The sequence below is a fragment of the Bombus fervidus genome, chromosome 3 (genome assembly GCF_041682495.2).
Source record: "Bombus fervidus isolate BK054 chromosome 3, iyBomFerv1, whole genome shotgun sequence".
NCBI lineage: Eukaryota > Metazoa > Arthropoda > Insecta > Hymenoptera > Apidae > Bombus > Bombus fervidus.
In genome coordinates this window covers 19190309-19209900 of record NC_091519.1, presented here as the reverse complement: position 1 = coordinate 19209900, position 19592 = coordinate 19190309, and the positions used below count along the sequence as shown (strand labels likewise).

Genomic DNA, 19592 nt, shown 5'->3' with positions numbered 1-19592 from the left:
GACAGTCGATCGATATTACTTGAAAAATACAAAGACAAAAAAAAAAAAAAGAAAAAAAAGAAGACAGAGACGTATCTTGAAGATTTGTTCCTTTTTTGTTGTTGAGCCAAGAGAATACAGTTGGAAATCGTGCGAACACACGTTAGACACTCCGCACCCCAATTTCTTGTTGCAACAAACACAGTTCTTTGCTTCGTTTTGTTAGATTCGGGGTACCAACCAACAGCGATTAAAAATCGGGGTTATAAAAAAGATCAAATGAAACCACAGACAAAAGTGTAGCAACGGGAAAACGGATTATAGATCGGCCAAACGGGCGTTATGTTAGACAGATCCGACACGATGTGTAAAAAAATAGTCTTGGTGCTTATACATTATACATATAATCGTGTGCAAGCAATTGCCTTTTTGTTATGTATGCGATTATGGAAACGTTAGTGCCAGTTGCAGCAGCAAGGGCGTTTTTATCATTGCTACGAGGTCTTTTTTTTTTTTAGTGCCAATTGCCGGTGAAAGCGCAATTCGAAGCACGTTTATTCTGTACTCTAAACTCTTTCGGTAGATGTAACACGTAAGGGGAGGAAAAGAAGAAAATTCAAAGTTGATTTGGATGGATATTGAGTTGGTGGAGAATTCAAAGCGAGATAGAAGAAGCACGAGCGTTCGACTCGAGAAAATTCTTGGACGTTCACGGTAACGAGAAAGAAGTGAAGAATAGGCGAGTTCAGACGTAGCCGAACCAGACGAAGGTAGAGAACGAAACGAGAAGCAGAGGTGATTTGAAAACGCGGCAGCTAGGAGAAAGCATGCATTTTAGTCGCTTCATTTCGAGCGGGTTCTCGCCCATGGGACTGGAACCATGGCCGAACCGGATGAACCGCGAAATTAATTTTCCTGCGAACTTCTCCGGTTTTCCTGGTCGATTCGAATTTCTGGAAATGCAACGGTAATGAGAAAAATACGAACGGAGAAGATAACGTAAGAGCGGAATAGCTCTCAGTGCGGATCACTTTAAAGACGATACGCGTTAACCAAACGATTCTTTTTGCTTTTTCGATTCTCCCTTTTCCATATATATACATATATAAATCGATACAGGGGAATGTTTTAAGAGCAGCGTGAATATACGAGGTATTGCAGGTAATACATAGGTAATAGAGCGATAAAGATACACTTTTCGTTCGATAGAGATTTGAACGTCCGGCATCAGAACGTATTTTGAAGCGAGTCAACGATGACGCGGTGCAACATTTGTAACGAAATACGCACAGACAAACGGCTGGCGTATCGACAAGAGGGATATTTAATCTAGCAATTGAGAATATCTACGAATTTCCGAGCTGGTCGAGCAGCAACCGGCTCGCCCGTTTGTATATGTGCATGAATTTAATTCAACGTCACTCTTTATCACGTGACACCGTCGAAATTGCATGTCAGAAAGATTTACTGGATTCGAGGAACCGGACGCAAGCTGTACGATACATTTTGTTCCTTTGTTTTGAAACAACGCGAATACAAGGGCCAACCATAAGGACAGAAATTGCTAACGCATAGTTACAATTTCAAATATCGATCCTTTTATCCTTTGACGCGACTTTATTTTTTTCACGACTGTACCTTCTAAAGGCTGTCATTGGAAACCTAATAAAAAGAAGAAACAACAAACGAGATTTAGAGAAATCACGACACCGCTGTTCGTTTACGTGTCAGATACGGAGGAATCGGATCTCGAAAGATACAGCCCCGTTGCGTTTCATCGGTCGAATAGAGAGGCAGCTCGTTAGAAGCAGAGCCGCGCACCTACCAAGTCTATTAATATGTGAGGGAGCAGCCCTACCTAAAAAGTGACTTAGCAACTCCAATGCATACTAAGCAACCCTTATGCTACTGGCTGCTGCTGACTCCGTGTGCACACCCTGATACTCTTTCTCCTCCAAACTTCCGCTCCTGCCACCATTATCGGCTTCCTCTAAGCCCATCTTTATGGGCCAGCAACAGCATATCCAATCCAGTCCTATATATTCTAACAACACGCACCTACTTGCACCTACAGACGCACGCGCGGTTCTTTACAAGCTATCATAACACGGCATTCACGCGCGCTCAACTCCATACAGAGTGTTCGATCGATAATAGAAATCATCAGCCTGTAATTACACTTAATATGTGTATGTATTTAACGTTTACACTTCTCTTTTTTTTTATGTTTTTGATTTGCTTGAAACTGAATCACCCTGTATATAAGCACGAGCTCAAATTTTCTTTCACCAACACCGATACCACATTCGCTGCATTTCCCTTCCGCCTACTTGCTCTTTCTTTCGTACCCTCGTTCTCTTCCCCATTCAAACGTCCTTTCTCACAATATGTGTGAATATGCGGTGAGATGCGCATGCGTTTATATAGAAGCACGATGCTATGGCTTGAAAATGGATGGAAATCGAGAGCAGCGTTCCCAACCTTGTTACATCCAAATACGATGATTATTCGTTTAAGATGAAACAAAACGAAACGAAACGGAAACGATAAGTTTTGCCGTCTCTTTCCATTCACTCGAGCCACACTGAACACCCCTAGACATCAGGGCTAAGCGTTATCAAGACTTATCTAACATGCTGAAAGAATGCAAGAGGGCATTGATAAAAGCGAGGCAATGATTGCTGACTACGAGGTAGAAATGAATTTATTTAAAAAGAGAAGTTCTGACGGTTACCTGGTGCATAGGATCGTAGCCCATGGAGCCGTCGTTGTACGGCTGCGAGCCGTAGTCGCTACCGTTTATGCCCATCCCGTATCCGGCCATGTCTTGTGGCCCACCGGGTGGCGCCGGCGACATCATCGGCGTCGGGGTGCCTTGACTGGCACCACCCATACTGTACGGCGACGCTCCTGCAAAAGCTGCTGTAGAAACAATCGCGGTGCATACAAAATTCGAGGGTGCGTCTTTTAAGTTCTTCCGCCTCACTGATTAACATCTTCGTTTATCGCAAAAAAAAAAAAAAAAGAAAAACGTGAGCTCGTTTCTAATTTTGTATCTCGTGTAATCGGTGGCGTCGTCGATGCTCATCTTTCCCTCGAATTTCATCGACTTCTTAACACGACATATATATACATATATATAATTCCCAATAGGACTAATTATAGACGCCACCGATTAATTCAATCGACATACGTATCGTGAAATCGTCTTCGACGATTTCGTATCGAATGAACGAATTATCGAATGAAAGCGAAATTTCGACGAATTTTCTATTATCGAGACTGCGTGTAAAGTACCGATACGAATATTTGAACGACAACAGAATAACTTGGAAATTAGCTTGGTTACTTTACAATGTAACAGGAGTAATTTTTCCTTCGAAACGCGAAAACATTTCCGCTATCCGAGACGAAGTACTGGGTTGCGCAGTGCTGGCGCCAGTATCGCTGGAATTCCGTTTCTTTAATTACGAGAAGACTGCGGCCCGTTTACCAGGAGCGTGGCTGAGGAAAGACAAATGCATGGAGGGTGTCGAAAGAAACGCGAGAACGCCGGCATCTCATCGCCCTCCTGCACTCGTGTATTCTCCTACGCTCTTCTCATCTTTCGTTCCCTCTTTCTCCGTATAATTGGTAAGTTAAAAATATCTCGCCTTGCCCTCTAAAATAAAGAAACGTCTCGGTTGTTAAGAACAGTACGCGTAATCGCGACCAGCAAGTTGTACGAATGCGAAGAATTTCTAGAAGAAACACCCTCGGAATTTTTATTCTAATTTCCTGGAGAATGCGAAAGAGTAAATACGAATGAACCGAGATGACGTGTCGTTATCGAAGGAAATCGTGTCGTGTCGTGTCGTGTTTGCGAGAGATACGTTAAGACAGTTGCATGATTTAAGATGGTTGTACAACTCCAAGTTGAACGTGTATCTTTATATAGCGAAAAGAAAAAAAGAAAAAGGCTACGAACTCCAGTCGATAATTTTGTTTCCTCCTAAAAGATTTCTTAGTCAGCCGGAACAACAACGGTGGCAGAGCCAAGTCGAACAACGAGTAACGAATAACTGAATCTCACGATAATTTACGATAACGAGAAACCGCTATGCCACGTAAAGTTTTCCTCTACACCAATATCGAGTTCGATACAAAAATGTTCGCGACGATGAAAAGAAGATGATGCGAAGAAACGCTACTGGAGTTGAGTGGAAATTTCACTAAATAATAATCTGTCCGAGTATGTAAAAGGAGTTTGCTCTCGAGCAGTTGTCGTTTTCTCAGCAACACTCCGCCAGTATCAACTGTGGCTACTAAAAAGAATCGAATTTTTCAACCGTTTAACTTTCATATTATAATTTATTGCTCATTTTGATCGATATCCTTAATACGAGCAAGCTATCGAAACGAACTCTTCAAGGAACACCCGTCGCTCATTTGCGAAGGACGGAACTTACCAGCTGCCTTTTTGGCTGCGTACAAGTTCGCCTCCTCCTGTGCTTTACCTATGTTTTTCTTGTAGCGTATCCTCTTGTTGCCAAACCAATTGGAAACCTACAAATACGACAAACAACTCTGTCAAGGTCGTTAAGCAACATATTATTTTTAAAATGTCTTAAAATAATCGGTTTATCGCATTTAGCAAATCTTTGGCCGATGTTGAAAAACGTTCGATCACTCAAAAATTGTTTCAGTAACTTTCGTTATTTCGAAATTAGTATCGATAGACACGAATTATCGTTACGCGATAGCAACGGTTCCAAGTTACGAGAAATATTTTGATTTACTCTACCTGACTCACGGTGATTCCACACTTTCGTGCGAGCTCTTCTTTCGCTTCTTCGCTCGGATACGGATTACTGAGGTGCGAATAAAAGTATTCGTTTAAAATTTCCGACGCTTGTTTGCTGAAATTCCGTCTCTTACGCCTGTAACGTAACAATTCGTTTTCTTTTCACAACGGATAACATTCACCTTTCGCTTGTTGTACACTACTACACTACACCAGTCCTAAATCCATACGATTTTAATCGACGATAGGTTTGTTTGATAATATCAGTGATCCACAACGTTCAACGGTAGGAGACCTTGACCACCTGGTTATAACCGATTACGTTTAAATCAAATTTAATTCAATCTTAATTACTTGAAAATTTGTGTGTTTATTTTCAGAAAATCTACTGATAGACGAATATTTGTATTTTACATTCCGATATAAAAATATTTCTTTCCACTTTTATTTCTTCTTTCGAACGTATCTATCTGTTATTAACTCGTTTATCGTTATACGTTATCGATGATGTATATAATTCACAGAGAATATATGTCGTTAGAAACTGTTGCCGATAACCTCTTGTCCTACACGCTAACTGCCGATTGGTCGGGCCACAATAAACAAGAAGGTCGATCAAGCGTCGAGCAATTTAGCTGTTTAGTCGTGTGCTCGAACTGGCGCAAAATGTACGCGTCTCGTAACATGTATATTTCGGTATAACGAAAGTAATTGTGAAATAATAAACACGTTTGTGCACAACTAGTAATTTTTAAGATGTCTGATAAGTAATTACGATCGATTCATCGGTGAAGAAAAATGATCTATTATTTGAAAGTGGATAATGTAACAGTAGCAACTTGTAAGTTAATACTTGATTTAAATTAATAATATTTTGAGAAAACTCGTAGAAAATTAGTGATATTCAACTGTGTGATATTTTTCGAAACAATGAAGCACAATATCGTTACCATTCATTATTATGAGAATCTATCGAATCGTTATTCGCGATAGCAACATACTTCTCACTACTATCGTCGATATTAGATCTTCTTTTTATTGTCACGATAGGTATAAGGGTTGTTTAATTCTTTTAGGGAATTATAGCCTAAACGTAAGGTGTGAACGTAAGAAAGAATTACGCGTGACGAAAGTGACACAATATCGAGAACAATTGAACCACGAGTCTGACTCGTGTTGTTTACGTTTGTCTCGGCTCAAGTACCATGAATCAGGCTCGTGTTTTTTGTTTTTGACCAAAATTTCTTATCGAGAGTCTCGCTCGTTGTTTCAGGCTAAGGAATTAAGACAGTGTCGATACGTTCGATCGATTCATCGGTGAAAATCATGTCGATGAAAACTGTGACGGCGATTTGAACATAATAAAAATAAACGAACAACGTTTATGCGACAAACACTCGCCTTGCGTCGAGGAATCGACTCCTCAGAATCATCACCGCCTCGCAGGTAGACTGTTTAAGCTGCATTTGGATGCTGGAGAACTTCTTGTGAATAATCTGAACCATCCTCTCGATCTCCTTCGGCGTGATTGGCCTGGTACGACTTTGTTCCCTCAGGAGATTCATTACGTGGGTTGTGAACTCGTTACACGCCTGAGAAAAAATCAAAAAGTCACCTCGTTATTGACAAACACTCGTGATCATTGAGTTCCGCGCTTCAAAGCCTAAAATGGATAAAAATCGAGGACAAACGCTCGGTCCAGGTAAGAAGAAGCACGGTATGTATCGTCTAAAGGACCTTACGAGTTTTCTTTGGATACAGGAAAGGAAGAAAGAAAGGTCGTCTGAACGTCAAAAGTCGGCTTGGAAGATCGCTGACGTTTCGAGGTAAGAACGAAATCGCAAAGGGAAGCGGAGGAAAGCCTTGGGAGAAGCAGGACGGAAGACCGAAAAATGGGAGAGAAGGGGCGAGGATCGAGGGTAAAAAAAAAAAAGCGAGAAGAAAGGCGCGTACGTATAATGCATTATTCCTGGTGGCTGCTCGGTTTAAGGGAAAAAGGACTTTGCTCGATATCAGTATTCGAGACGAGCACGCTACCTTCGGGAGGGAGCGAAGAAAGGACACGGGCGCCTGGTGGAAAGAAAGGGAGAAGGTAAGGTGGTAGGAAAAGGAAAGAGGTAAAGGGAGCGAACGAGGGGGGCGAAGGGTACCGGAGGAGGGTGGATTTTCCTGAGGGAAGGCGTTAGAAGGAAGAGGTTGGCAGGGGAGAAGTCGGACAGGGTGGCTCGCAATTTCGAAATGGATTCCACTCTGCCGCCATACCCTGGTACTCTCCTCGTCTTTCTTCCATCCACCCCGTTTCTCTTCGTTCTCTTCTCTTCCTTTCTGCTCTTCTCTCTTTGCACGAGCGTACCACCGACTTGGTGGGGTGGATCAGCTTCGTTCCTGCCTCGCTGTTCACCTAGGACGAGGGGTTTGGGACGATCTCGAGTAGGTGGATTGGATGGAAAACCCACTGAGAATTATGCTCTTCTCTACGTATTTGTGTTTCCTTCAATTTTCAAATTATCGGAACGACGAACCAAAAAGTAATATTTTCTTAAGTAATTTAGCAGGAATTTTTAAATCGACCAGCGAACCGCCAGGTGTTGTTACAGCTCTTTATCGAACAAAGGGTAATTGTGAGGTAAATACCAGTAAATACCAGTTTCTCTTTAAAGCGAAACATTTGTCGTCCGATAAGGAAAAGTACCGCACGCAAAAGATATAGTTGGACATCGTAATGAAAACTTGTGCCGCGAGCCAAGTACTATAGATGGCTTATAAAAGGCGAGGTAACGCACGAAGACGAAGGCAGGGACGAGGTCGTGGATTCTTGTACAACCGTATCGTATCAATCAAGATGGTGGTAGATAGTTTGAGGGAGGTTAGGGAATCGCGAAACGTCGATATTCGTCTCCTGAAACGGCAAAGCCAACAAGTGTCCCGATGACGATCGTTAATTCGTCTCCGTGCAAAATGAAATTTCTCATGGTGGCTCTAATTTTACTGCAGTTCGCTCTATTAATACGCGTGTAATATTTCGCGGATATAACACCGCGAGGGTTTTGGCTCGCGAGCGTTATCGAAATTCCAACCTGCATGCTGCTAAATATACCTGGTCGTGGTTACGTCTGCCGCGGTTGTTGTGCGGTTACCGCGATATACGATAGCCTTCCTTTCTTGTGTAATCGAATTTAGCGAACTTTGCAACAATTTTCATGAACGAATTGCCGCAATCCCCATTATCCTGAATTATGATAACGAGACAAGACGAGAAGAAAAAAAAAAGAAAAAGAAGGAAAGAGGAAGAAGAAACGAAAAAAACAGAATGGATTGAATTTTACGAAATGTTAGGAAAAAAGGTATGTACGACTTTGCGTAAATTTTGTTCAGCGAAGGAAAGACGATGGTTTAACGCACAGAAAGCTCGCAGAGAAAAGGTTAAAATCTGTAGGAAGAATCGGGCAAAACAAAGGAGGGCATGCACCAGTAAGATTCATGCCAGACGGTATTTGTTGGCCGTGATCACGCGATCTCGTAAAACTCGATGCGGTTCTATTCTCGTACTTGTCACGCCATTTTGCATAGTCAGGCAGACGTTCACCCTAATGCAGTGACTCGGGCGCGGCGAGTTTGAATAGTAAATTTCGGTTATGATAAAACTTTTGGCTACGACGATATCAACCGGTAATAACGTTACTTTTAATCGCGGCAATATATTCTACGGCAGAACTCGATACATTGTATTATCCAAGCTCACCGAACTGCACGGCTATCCGAATACCGTTCGGAACAAGGTTGTTATACGTTGTTCCTTTAAATAACAATCGCGAGCTTGCAGGCGATACGAATAAAGCGGCGTAAAAAAAGAGAGAGATGTTCTCCCAGAAGTGGATTTTATTTTGCAGCGAATCTCGCTTGACGTTATTCCGAAAAAGGAACGAAAACCGAATTTAACGTCGAACAAAGAGATAAAAGATCGGCTATGTGGTTAAAGGTAAACGCTGGAAGAAAGGCGAAAAACGGAAGTAAAACGAAAGCATCGGGCTCGATAACGTTTGACTCTTAGAAGAAGGGAAAGAGCAGGATGGGGTTTAAACTTGTTAATGATCAGGCTTATCGATAGAGCGTCGACTCTACCCCCGGTAACTGCAGTTGCACCGGCCTGTGTGCACGCGAGCGCCATACATCTCGACACGAACCGCGTTCTCATATTGTTGCGTCTACAAAGAATTCCACACGCGTCCATATACAGGCCGGTGGACCTCAAAGCAAGGGTGTGCGTATTTACTGCGGGGAGACATCAAGACCGCTGACACACGGTGAAATATGGGGTCGAAACGGGTGTGGCAATTAAAGCACGCTCTCACTCCCCTCCTCTCTCTCTTTCTATCTTATTCTCTTTCTCTTTCACACTGAACTCGAGCACGAGTTATTTGGTATTTATGTACGCGCGAATACACGAGCCGAGCCAGTACGAACGACGGGCCACGGTTATTTGCAAAGTATGCAAAAGTGAGAGAAAACACGAGAGGCGTTAAAAAGAATTATGCTTTTATCGTTGATAAGTGAGTGGTGGCGAGTGGGAGAGAGATCATGCGCGTTGCACGCCACCGATGCTTTTCGTTTCAATCGCGCGCATATTAATGAGCTGGAATCGAATGCGTTACAACGGCACGGTGCTAGCAAATAACGTTGGATTTTCACGATAGAAATAACGAAACTGGGAACCGGATACGAAATAGCTTGGATGAAAAAGCAAATCGATATTCCGGTTGATATACGCGGTGATTGGTAATTCGTGCAGGCGATTTTAAGGATCTTCGATCGACGGTCTAATCGATCTCGCAAAGGAATCGAGCGTTAACGGGTTATCAAAAAGGTGGAACATTTTACAAAAGTATTAGGACAGGCTGGTGGTAAAGTTTTACAAGTTCGTCGAATTTCGAGCGCGAAACACAATAGCCTGTAGGGAATTTCCTGACATTATAGAGATCCGTAGTTCGTGATACAACCGTTAACCTGGCCGACACGCGAGATTTTACTTAACACGAGTGAGTCGGTTCATTAGCACGCAAATCGTCGAACAGAGACGAGTCTCGTACTCCGCCGCTACCCTTAAACTGGCCTCTTATCGCTTAGCCCGAGGGTAGAAAAAAATCCCGCGAAAAAACTACACAGTGACCCCTTATATTCGATTACATCGAGCATTCGGAAACACTTTACTTTTTCGAGAATTTAACGACGAGCACGGAAAAAAGAATACCTGAAATTCCAGTAACAGTCTGCGATGTATGGAAGATAAGAGAACGACCATTTACGAACCTGTTCGTATTTCTCCAACTCCTGGTGGTAAATCTGTCTAATTTGGGCAAGTTTGGCTCTGTAATCCGAATGTTCGATGGCGTTGTCGGGTTGTCCAGGTGGTCCAGCCGCCGCTGCCGCCGCGGCAGAGGCCGCAGCTCCCGCGCCACCACCCTTTTCCGGTCCTGCGACACCCTCCGCGATCAACATGTTGTCCAACCTCATTAGCTGCGGATCGGGTGGTTCCTCTTCCTGAGTATTTCGTAAAGATAGAACTGAAACAGTAAAAAATCATCAAAGCTTCGATATATAATGTATCATACTCGTGTCAATTATACGTTCGAACGATCGAACGAGCAACGTTCGATGTGAACGTAGAAAGATCGCACTGGATCTTGCTCTAATTAGCAAAATCTTGGACTAATCGAGAAAAATGTTAAAAGCATCCCCGTGGTTGCAAGCACATCGAAGTGATTGACTTTGCTATCGTGAGAATTTTTCTCCATGGACGAGGAGCAACGGCGAACCCCCAGCGCGAGATCGTGTTTCCACGAGAAAAGAGACAGAGCAGGTTGGGAAAAGTCGCGTGCGTTTATCGATCATAAAAGAATCAATTTTACTTCGATGTTCGCTCGTATCTTCATCCCGGTCTCTCGATCCTTTCGTTCCTTTTGTCTTAAGGGCCGATGCACGCAGTGCTTTAAAACGGGGTTGGTTTTCCACGGTATAACAGTGGTTTTATCGTACTTTTACGGCGCATGATGGAGCTGGACGACCCATAAAACCACAGAGAGCGAGGCACTTTCTCTTTCCTTTTCTTTCCTTCCGTTGTTCGCCTCGTGTGACAGTTCTTCCAGAAAGATGCATCTTTCGACAGTTTTCACCCCCCTCCTTGCTACGTAAACCAACACGTGCACGCACGAGTAAGCACGCCGAGGGGATGAACGACAGCCCAGGAAACTCGTGCAAACTGCCGCGAGATATACTTCCCCACGGAACCGATTATTCTTCCTGTGATTTTAAAAAGTGACGAGTACGTTGTTTGTCGAGCGGGAAAGTTAGCCAAAACAAAGACTCAGGCGTGAAAGTAGCTGTTTCGAGAGAAACTCGCGGGACTAAAGAGGCGTGCGAACATAAACGAAAAGATGAATGTCACTGAACGATCGTGACTATCGATAGAAGAAACGAAAGAATTAAACGCACAAAAAGCTATTCAAATAGCTTAACTAAAGTAAGAGTTAAGTAAAAAATACTACGTTGCGTTTTTGAACGAACGACGCGATGTTTCAACCCTACGTATCCCTCGACTGAGATTTAAAGATTGAATTAATTACATTTGCGGTTATTTGAGCGGCATTTAAATTCGTTAGGACCTCTTTTCTCCCTCTCTCTCTCCCTTTTCCTCTCCTGACTCTATATAGTTGCTGGCTTCTGGAAAAAAAGTCTCCAGAGACGAAAGAGAAACGGAGAAGGGTGTGAAAGTTCGCCGGGATTCGTGGGACCGTGAAACGAATGCGCGGAACTAATGCATTTATACGAAGTGTAACAATTAGGTCTGCAACGCCGGCGAAGGGGTTGAAGTTTCAAATTCCTCCAGGGACTTGACTGAAAGGGCGAAGACACAAAGTCGATCACTGGGGAACCGTTTCTTTGAGAAAGATGTTACTACGGTTACGCGCTGACTCTGTCAGTGCCTTCCCGTTCGTTAATGAATCTCCCTTACACAAGGGAGAATCATCCTCGAACTTTCCGTTGATTCTCGAGAAAGCTGAATTTGGAATCCATTGGTTTAGCGGTGGCGAGCTAACTTTTTAAGATCGTTACGAAGAGTTCTATATATTCGATAACTAAAAAGAACGTTTGCAACGCGATACGGAAGATGTTGCGAACAAGTAGTTGCCAGTTTTCGAGGACGAGTTAGGTGGAGGTTACCAGCAGTCAGCAGGAGGATATCGTTAAAACTTTGCTGCCCGTGGTACAGCGGCCGAGAACTTTTCACGCTACTGTTGGTAATTAAAAATGAAAAACCTTCACCCGCGTCGTTCGCTCAGGTAGCAAAGAAATAAAACGTACGTTTACGGTGATGCTGTAAGGAGGAAGTTGTTCCATTGAAAGTTAAACGATCGTCAACTATCGGCGGTACTTTCGTTTATTTCATGGCAGGAGGAGAGGTTAGCTACCGAGGTCTATCGAAACTTGCAAAATTTGTCTAAAATAGAACGCATCTTAGAAAATTTAAACGACACGTAAAACATGGAAATTATCTCGAGTTACAAAAATGAAATCCAGGCGAAAGCGTCTTGGAAACGTGGGATTATATTTTACAGAGCGGTACGAAGAGTTTGCGCATCCGTGAAAGAGGAACATGTGCCGCGGCGTGCAAAATTAAGCGCTCGACCGAAATTATTTTCGGGTATCGAGCGGGAAGAAAGTAATCGGGGGTGGCTTACGGGCAATAATCTGGCTATTAAGGGGTGTAAGGGGAGGCCCTTGGTACCGAGTCGGCAAGGCGCAGAGACTGCTAACCTCCAGCGGGGGTCCTTACAAGCACGTAAACTCAGTTTTACTAGCAGTTAACATTTTACGACTCAAACGGTCTGCCTGACTCTGTACTCCCTGTTTCTTTCCCAGTCCCGCTCACGCGAGTACGCGTACTTTCCTGTTCCCCTCCTTCTCTGACTTCCCGTCGGCCGTAGCACACGGATTCGTCACACGGGTTCGGGTGAAACACCGGCTATACAAAGCCGCGACGACGTAACGCTCGTCGTTTTCGAGGGTCGTTAGCGAGCGAACTACATTAATATGACACCCCGTTGAAGATCGAGCTAATTGTCCGACTAATTCGCGTCCTGTTACTCGTCACCACGACGAGGACAAAGTTTGCCTCGTTTAAAAAATCGTCTAGGCTCTGACTGCTTCGTTCATCAGTCCCGTGACAACGATAACCATAGAATTTTTATGGATTTTTTCTACGTAATAAATCGAACCAACTGACGTTCTTCGTATTGTTCGATCAAAGATAGAGGAACGATCGTATTTTGGTAATTATCTCGCGACGGAATCGCGTGGATATATTTGTAGAATAAACGTGTCCGGCCAACGCGATAAATCAGATTGAGCGAACGAGCTGAACGGGGCAAGAGATTCAGGCGAACGGTCCTAAAATATGCAAGGGCTGCGTACACAGGGGCGGAAGAACGAGAGAAGGGAGAAAAGAGAAAATCGAAAATCCCTCGTCGAAACAACCCTTGGGATAATTTAGATTCGCGAAGCGGAGCCGAGTGGTGCGGAGGTATGGCAACAGCCAGAGCCGGCGGTGGAACGCCGCTGGTGTGTATTGATCTAAACGGGAACCCGTGAAAGCAATTAAGATAAGGCACGGTAACAAAGGGTTGTCGGCTGCTACCCGCTTTTCACCGTAGGAAAACAGAAAGAGAGAGGAAAGAGGGAAAGGAAATAGAAAGAGCCACGAGCTTGGTGGAAGTAGATACGCGATAGAGAAAGAACACAGGTCGAATCACCGGAGGGTCAAAAAGCATTTCGAACGCGCGTATCGTTCTCGTACAGAGTGAGATTTCCTTTGCTGCCACGGCAACAGCAATATTTCGATTCGTTAAATAATTGTTCGATTCGTTGCCTTTGACAAAAACACGCGGTGTATCGTGCGGAGCGAGTCAAACGGTATCGATCAGTGTAAACAAACAAAGAAGAAAATCAGTTATGATTAGTTGACGCTAATTTGTATCGTGGCAAAATACATGAAGCAAACTCGCAAATTTTACCTTTGCAAACATGGAAGTAATTGTAATTAATAAAGGATGGCTGGTGGTGGGAGTATAATCGGAACTTGAATAACGACCCTATCGATTCTATCAGGGTTGGTAACGTGACACGGGAACCGGCGTTTATTTGAAATATGAATTCGCTAGAAAATCTAGGTGGCCAAACAAATACTACCGCAACGCTAATCCGTTCGTCGGTTTTATAGGTTTTGCGTCATACATGCCGTTAGCATAGCCTTGGTATGATGTTTCGTATCGTATTATATGCAAAGCATACATTTTTTAAAGAATATCGTGTAATCAAACGAATAAAGAACGTGAAGGAATACCGGAAACTGTAAATAAACGGAACCGGTCGTGTAAACCAACAAACTAAAGCGCGTACGAAAAATTTACCTACGACGGGTCGATACATTTTATCGACAGAACGTTCAGTTTAAAATTTAGCAGACAATCGCGTACCACCACCGTAGACGATATTTTCGAACAAAATAAAATTATATTCGGAGGGGAACATTAATACCAAGCAGATTCCACAATCCTGACCCAGTTCAACGGTGCTTCCAGACGTCTGCTCGCATCCGAAGGAATCGATTCCCAAAATCCATTCAATTTTTTCCTCCATCTCCTTTTCTCACCTTCGACCTTCTCGCAGTTCTTATACACAGCATCGCGCGCGAACGATCCCAAATGTAAGACATACCAGACCGGGAAAAGGTAGAAGAGAAGAAAAGTAAGAAGAGGAAAGAGAAAAAGAGAAAAAGGGGCTGGAATGGCTGCTCTTTTAATTCGAGGGTGAATCCGACCGGCAGGGCTGAGCTTCTACAAGGGGTGCGAAGGGAAAGATCCTAGAAGAAGACGACTGCGCGTTACCCAAGAGATCTGATATCGACACCGAGCTGTAAGAATATCCGGCCCTCTTCTGATTTACGAAAGAAATCGAGCCAAGAGGTATTCTACCTTGTTGATATCGTGTTTCGCTTCGTTACGGACGCTAGTTCTGCTCGAGTGCTTTCAGAAAGGTAGCATCGTCGCGTGTCAAGCATTATCGTATTGTCAGATCCTGAGAAAGACGATCGTTGCTACTACAAGTCCTTGAGCCATTTCCTTTACGTTCTCAAAGGTAGAATCCTCCTTTTCTTACCATTTACTGTTACTTGCGCAAATTATCAAATCGATGCGTCGTTTAGTTAATTCGTATTTTATTTAACGAACTACGATCGCGTGAAAACACGTTAAAAAAGAAAAAGAAATATATATATAATAGTGAAAGAAAAAAAAAAGTTAATACAACGAGGTGTCCGGCCGAAACCGGTTTTTAAAAATTGCATACCACCGGCTATATCGCGCACGATGTTAATATAACGTGGCGCATCCCGCGATACGCAATCTCGAATTTCTCCACGTAATTCGACGACAGAAGAAATGGGGTGGGGGTGGGGGAATTAAAAATAAAAAAAGAAAAAAGCAACAACGACGAAGAAGTAAGTAAAATATTAATTTTAATCCGACGGTGTTATAATACAGGGCGTAAACCGAGGAGCGTGTTTCCGAGCGTGGAAAAAGCGAACACAGCGACCAAAGTTCCTGGCCACATTCTAAATTTCTTTCCACGGATAATAATAACGTTTCGGATAGACGACAGGGTGCGCCGCGTTTCCGGCTGGGACGCGCGTCCGCTCCTCGTTTCCCGTTTCTCGTGAGGCAGAACTTTTCTACGATTTCTTTCGCGCTTTGGCAATTTCGTGCTTCCGTTTCCCAAAAAGAATCCTGTGCGAACGATTTCTCGCGCACGCTCGTTCGTGGCGATGTTTTTCCATCGCCGTCACGGCTCCGTTTCCCCCTCGCTCCGCTTCGTCCCTCTACTTTTTCCCTTCTCCCTTCGTCCCTTTCCCGTCTTTTTCTCATCCAGGCGTCGTTTCCTTTCCGAGTTCCGCGCGTCGAATTCGCTCGACCATATCTTCGATGTGTTCCACTCGTACTCTCCCTTTGCTGCTTTTATTATTTTCTTCCTTTCTCGCGCCACTTCCGCCGCGGGAAGGGGTACTCGTCTCTTTTCCGCTCGCCGCCGCGGCTTTTCCAACCGCCGTAAATCAAATCATTCCGAGAGAAAACGCGGCCAAACCTACAATACGCGCGAAATCCCAGGGTGTACCGGGTGTCCCGAACGACCCTCGTCCCACCTCGGCTTCGTGCCATACTGCGAGTCGAACGATGATCAAGAAATATCTCTGGAGTTTCGCTTTTCGATGACCTTTCCACGTAACACGAAGCGTAAAATAGAATATCCAATTACACATCACGGCTACCTAATTATATTCTACGAACTGGTAGGAAAATAAAAATATACCGAAGAAAACGATCAAAAGTATAAATCTTTGTCGGGACAGTGCGAGTCTCTTATTACATGGTATCCTGTAAAATCACGAGGAATATCGTATTACAGCGGAGGTTGACAGTGAACAGAAGGAAAAGCGTACAAGAAACGCGAAACATCCCCTCCAGTGATTGCGAAAGAAAAGAGGGTGGAATCGCCGACGGAGACTGCGGGATCGAATAAAATTTTACGGCCGCGAAATCGTCCAATAATTGTTACGGCTCGCTTTGATCGCGTAAAACACGTCGTAAATGTCGAAAGGGACGACCCCCTGGCCGACAGGAATTACTCTTAACCCCCTTACGGGGGTATTATGCCGCATTACCGACGATGCTGCGTTTGCGTTTGCACGCTTCCTCGCTTTCTCTCCCGCCGTCGTCCGCCGTATCCTTTCGAAAATCTTATCCGTCGGTTCGGGCTCATGGTTCGATTACGTCAACACTCCATAAAGTAGCCGAAAGGAGCAATAACCTTCGCGTATTCCGTGGTGCGGCTCGTCTAATGTCAGCGAATCTTACTCGGTCGTTAATTAACTACCGGTGTAAACGACGCATTTACTCAGGCCATTTCGATCTCCGCGATCCTGCACGACCCTTAGCTCCCAAGCATTCAGGATACATTTAAATTTGAATTTCAAAAATCATTTACTCTACGTTACTGTGTTACATCTTGATAAAATAAATAGATTCGAGAGTTTGTCGTAAAATAGAAAAAAAAAAAAAAAAAAAAAAATAGAAAAAATATACAATTGAGATAGGGTGCAACTTCGATTTTCCACAGATTGGACCAACGACAGTTGCTCTGTCACAATGAAATCTTATCATCGAAAGTCAACGTCCAAACTTTCTAAACGAAGAACCAGTGGTTCTTTCACCGTTGCGAATAAAGCCGTTCGCGGAGAATGTAACGCCGCGAAACGAGCATCGGAAGCGTCGCTTCGCAGAAGTTGAGGCGGTAAACTTCGAACTCGACGCTTGCCACATGTTTCTTTTCAGCTAGACTAGGAGTAATCTGCTGGGTTAAAAAAAAAAAAAAGAAAAAAAACACAGTTAATATATTCAAGCAAAATGATTACACGGTGTAGAAATATCTCAAGCGAGAGTCCGCGGCGCGCTTACGTGGCCTCTGCTCTGCTCGGTTGTCCGTTTCTCTCTCTTATTTCTAGATAGTCGACGCCGCGACTCGAGCAAACATCTCTCGATGTGTTAGGCCGTAGGGCGTGCGTCTGTGTGCAAGTACACCAAGAGGTCGGGCAAGATCTTTTAATGAAACGCGGATGTTAGAATGGCAGGAATGCTGCAAAATGGTCTAGGCGTGCTATGTACTCTACGTGGAACGTACACAAGCGCGGGATCCGGCTGAGCACGCTCGAGTACGCGTAGACGGCTCGCTCGCGTGTATAGGTACAGGCGTTCACACAAAGGTATGGCAGAAGCATCCACGTAAAGATATATGTATACGTATACGACGAGCGAGCGCTCGGTAGAACGTACATGGCGGCGTCTCGAGGCAAATTAAGCCCCTCGACTCCTCCGCTTCGGCTTCGTTATTGAAGTGGCATTCCTGCTTGGGAACCCTCGACGACTCGTCTCCTGTATACGCCACGACAACGATAACTAGACTTTTTAATAGCTTAATAACGACCGAAGATATTCGCTACGGGTTAACGAGGAACGAGAGAGCCGCGGATCGCGCACGGTTCCACCCTGTCTCTTGTTACCACACGATGAAATTTACTTTCTTCGTCGACCATCATCGACCAATGAGCTAAATAATCCTTCCGCCATACGATCTTCTTCCTTTGCGACACGGATACATCCGAATCTCCTGTGTCGTCCCACTGGTCTTCTCTCCGACCGAGTGTCTCCCTGTGTCGTCCCGCTGGTCTTCTTTCTAGCTCAGCTACCGATCTTCTCAGCAGCTCCGTGTCATTTTGACCTTTTCAAACGACCTTTTTACTTTCGTACCTTCCACTATTGTTCGCGAGGAATTTCATTAAAAAGACGCGAGCTCCCTTTCGGTACTTAGGCGACGGAAGATTTTCCGTCGAACGAGCTGCGATCGAGCGTTGTAGCAGCGACGACGTTAACACAGCTATAACAAACGACAGGAGAATGAAAAGCCAGTTCATTACGCAACGAAGACGAAACAAAGATATAGCGTAACGGAGTTACGGAGGACGAAGGAGGATGAGGGTCGAGAAAGATCGCGGGTACGACAAGAAAGAATACGCGAGAAAAGAGAAAGAAGGAGTATTAAGAAAATGTTACGAGATTAAAGGAGAACGGGATGCGGGAGAAAAAGGCGGGGAAAGAAGGAACGCGCTAGCGGATCGAGAAAGAAATTCTTATTGCCTGGCAAGTCCGGCTTTTCCGCAATATACAGCACAGGTGTACCGAATGTGTACACCCCATCCCACCGTCCGTCGTACACGCTCTCGTCCGTAAGGGTGGAAACAGCTCCGTGCACGCATGGTCAGGACCGTATTCTGTCTAGTGAAACCCATTACTCTTTGCTCTTGTTTCGTTTCTCTCGACCATAATATCCAGCCTTTTTTTTTTCTTCTTCCTTCTTTTTTTTTTCGATGCGATACACTGGACGTGTATCGTTTATAAAAAGAAAAGGTACAAGTTATCGTTTTCCCGGTCGTTATTGCGCTCTTTCTTCGCCAGGTGACTGAAACGCGTAATTCGCAACGGAAGCTACGTCGAACGTTTACTTCTTTATCCGTATCGATATGATCGGACAAATATCCAGTAACAAGGAACCGGGTTTTTAACCCGATGAAATTATAGCCCCGACGACGGAAATAGTTGCGCGATAGGATAAAAGAGTGGAACACTGTTATTACCAAGAGAATGGTACACGCTTCGTAAGTGGAACGTACAAAAATAGCAGTCGAATTATATATTTAAAGCCGTTGTAAAATTCAACGCAAGTCGTAATCGATGAAACGAAGTTGACAAGAGGCGGCCGTATACACCGGCGAACCTAAAGTCTACGAACCGCGTGATCTATAGTGCCTAATGACTTTATAACCTGGTTTATTTCAACGGCGAGGCAAGCATCCGCGAGAAACCGGTAAACCAGTTTTCGCGGACACCGTTCCACGCTGTGTAAATCATTCGGTCTCGGTAACCTAACTGGAAAACCGAGCAGGGGACAGGGGACTACCGACTCCTACCGAAGGGTCACCAAAGCGTAATCTGTTTCCAACGATCAGAAATAGGAAACGAGGGAATAACTTCCGATACCGATCGCGTAAGTGCTCTTCGATAAATTTCGAATCGAAACGAAGACCATTCTCCTTCGACGACGTTTCCTACGGAAAGACGGAGACAAAGAAAAAAAAATGTATATTTTCGCACCGATCTTTCCCAAGAAG

At 44.2% G+C, this 19592-nt stretch overlaps 1 protein-coding gene and 1 long non-coding RNA gene across 7 annotated transcripts in view; one reads left to right on the top strand and one right to left on the bottom strand.

The window, feature by feature from the left end:
• The window catches only part of Exd (PBX homeobox extradenticle), a 41349-nt gene that overhangs the window by 6906 nt on the left and 14851 nt on the right, over nucleotides 1–19592 (bottom strand). For 3 of the 5 annotated variants that reach the window (XM_072000547.1, XM_072000548.1, XM_072000545.1), the window contains exons 3-7: nucleotides 10070–10323; nucleotides 6164–6354; nucleotides 4763–4898; nucleotides 4428–4524; nucleotides 2714–2901 (exon numbers count right to left, since the gene is read on the bottom strand). In XM_072000547.1, the coding sequence (XP_071856648.1) occupies nucleotides 2714–2901; nucleotides 4428–4524; nucleotides 4763–4898; nucleotides 6164–6354; nucleotides 10070–10323 (866 nt within the window). The remainder of the gene's footprint in view (nucleotides 1–2713; nucleotides 2902–4427; nucleotides 4525–4762; nucleotides 4899–6163; nucleotides 6355–10069; nucleotides 10324–19592) is intronic. The other 2 variants (XM_072000546.1, XM_072000550.1) reach the window with 2 other exon arrangements.
• LOC139985812 (uncharacterized) lies at nucleotides 5327–10671 on the top strand. 2 transcript variants are annotated; one of them, XR_011799504.1, is made up of 3 exons: nucleotides 5333–5603; nucleotides 6036–6464; nucleotides 6524–10671. It is a non-coding gene; the product is annotated as an uncharacterized lncRNA (long non-coding RNA). The 2 variants fall into 2 exon arrangements; XR_011799503.1 differs by having other exon boundaries at nucleotides 5327–5603; nucleotides 6036–10671.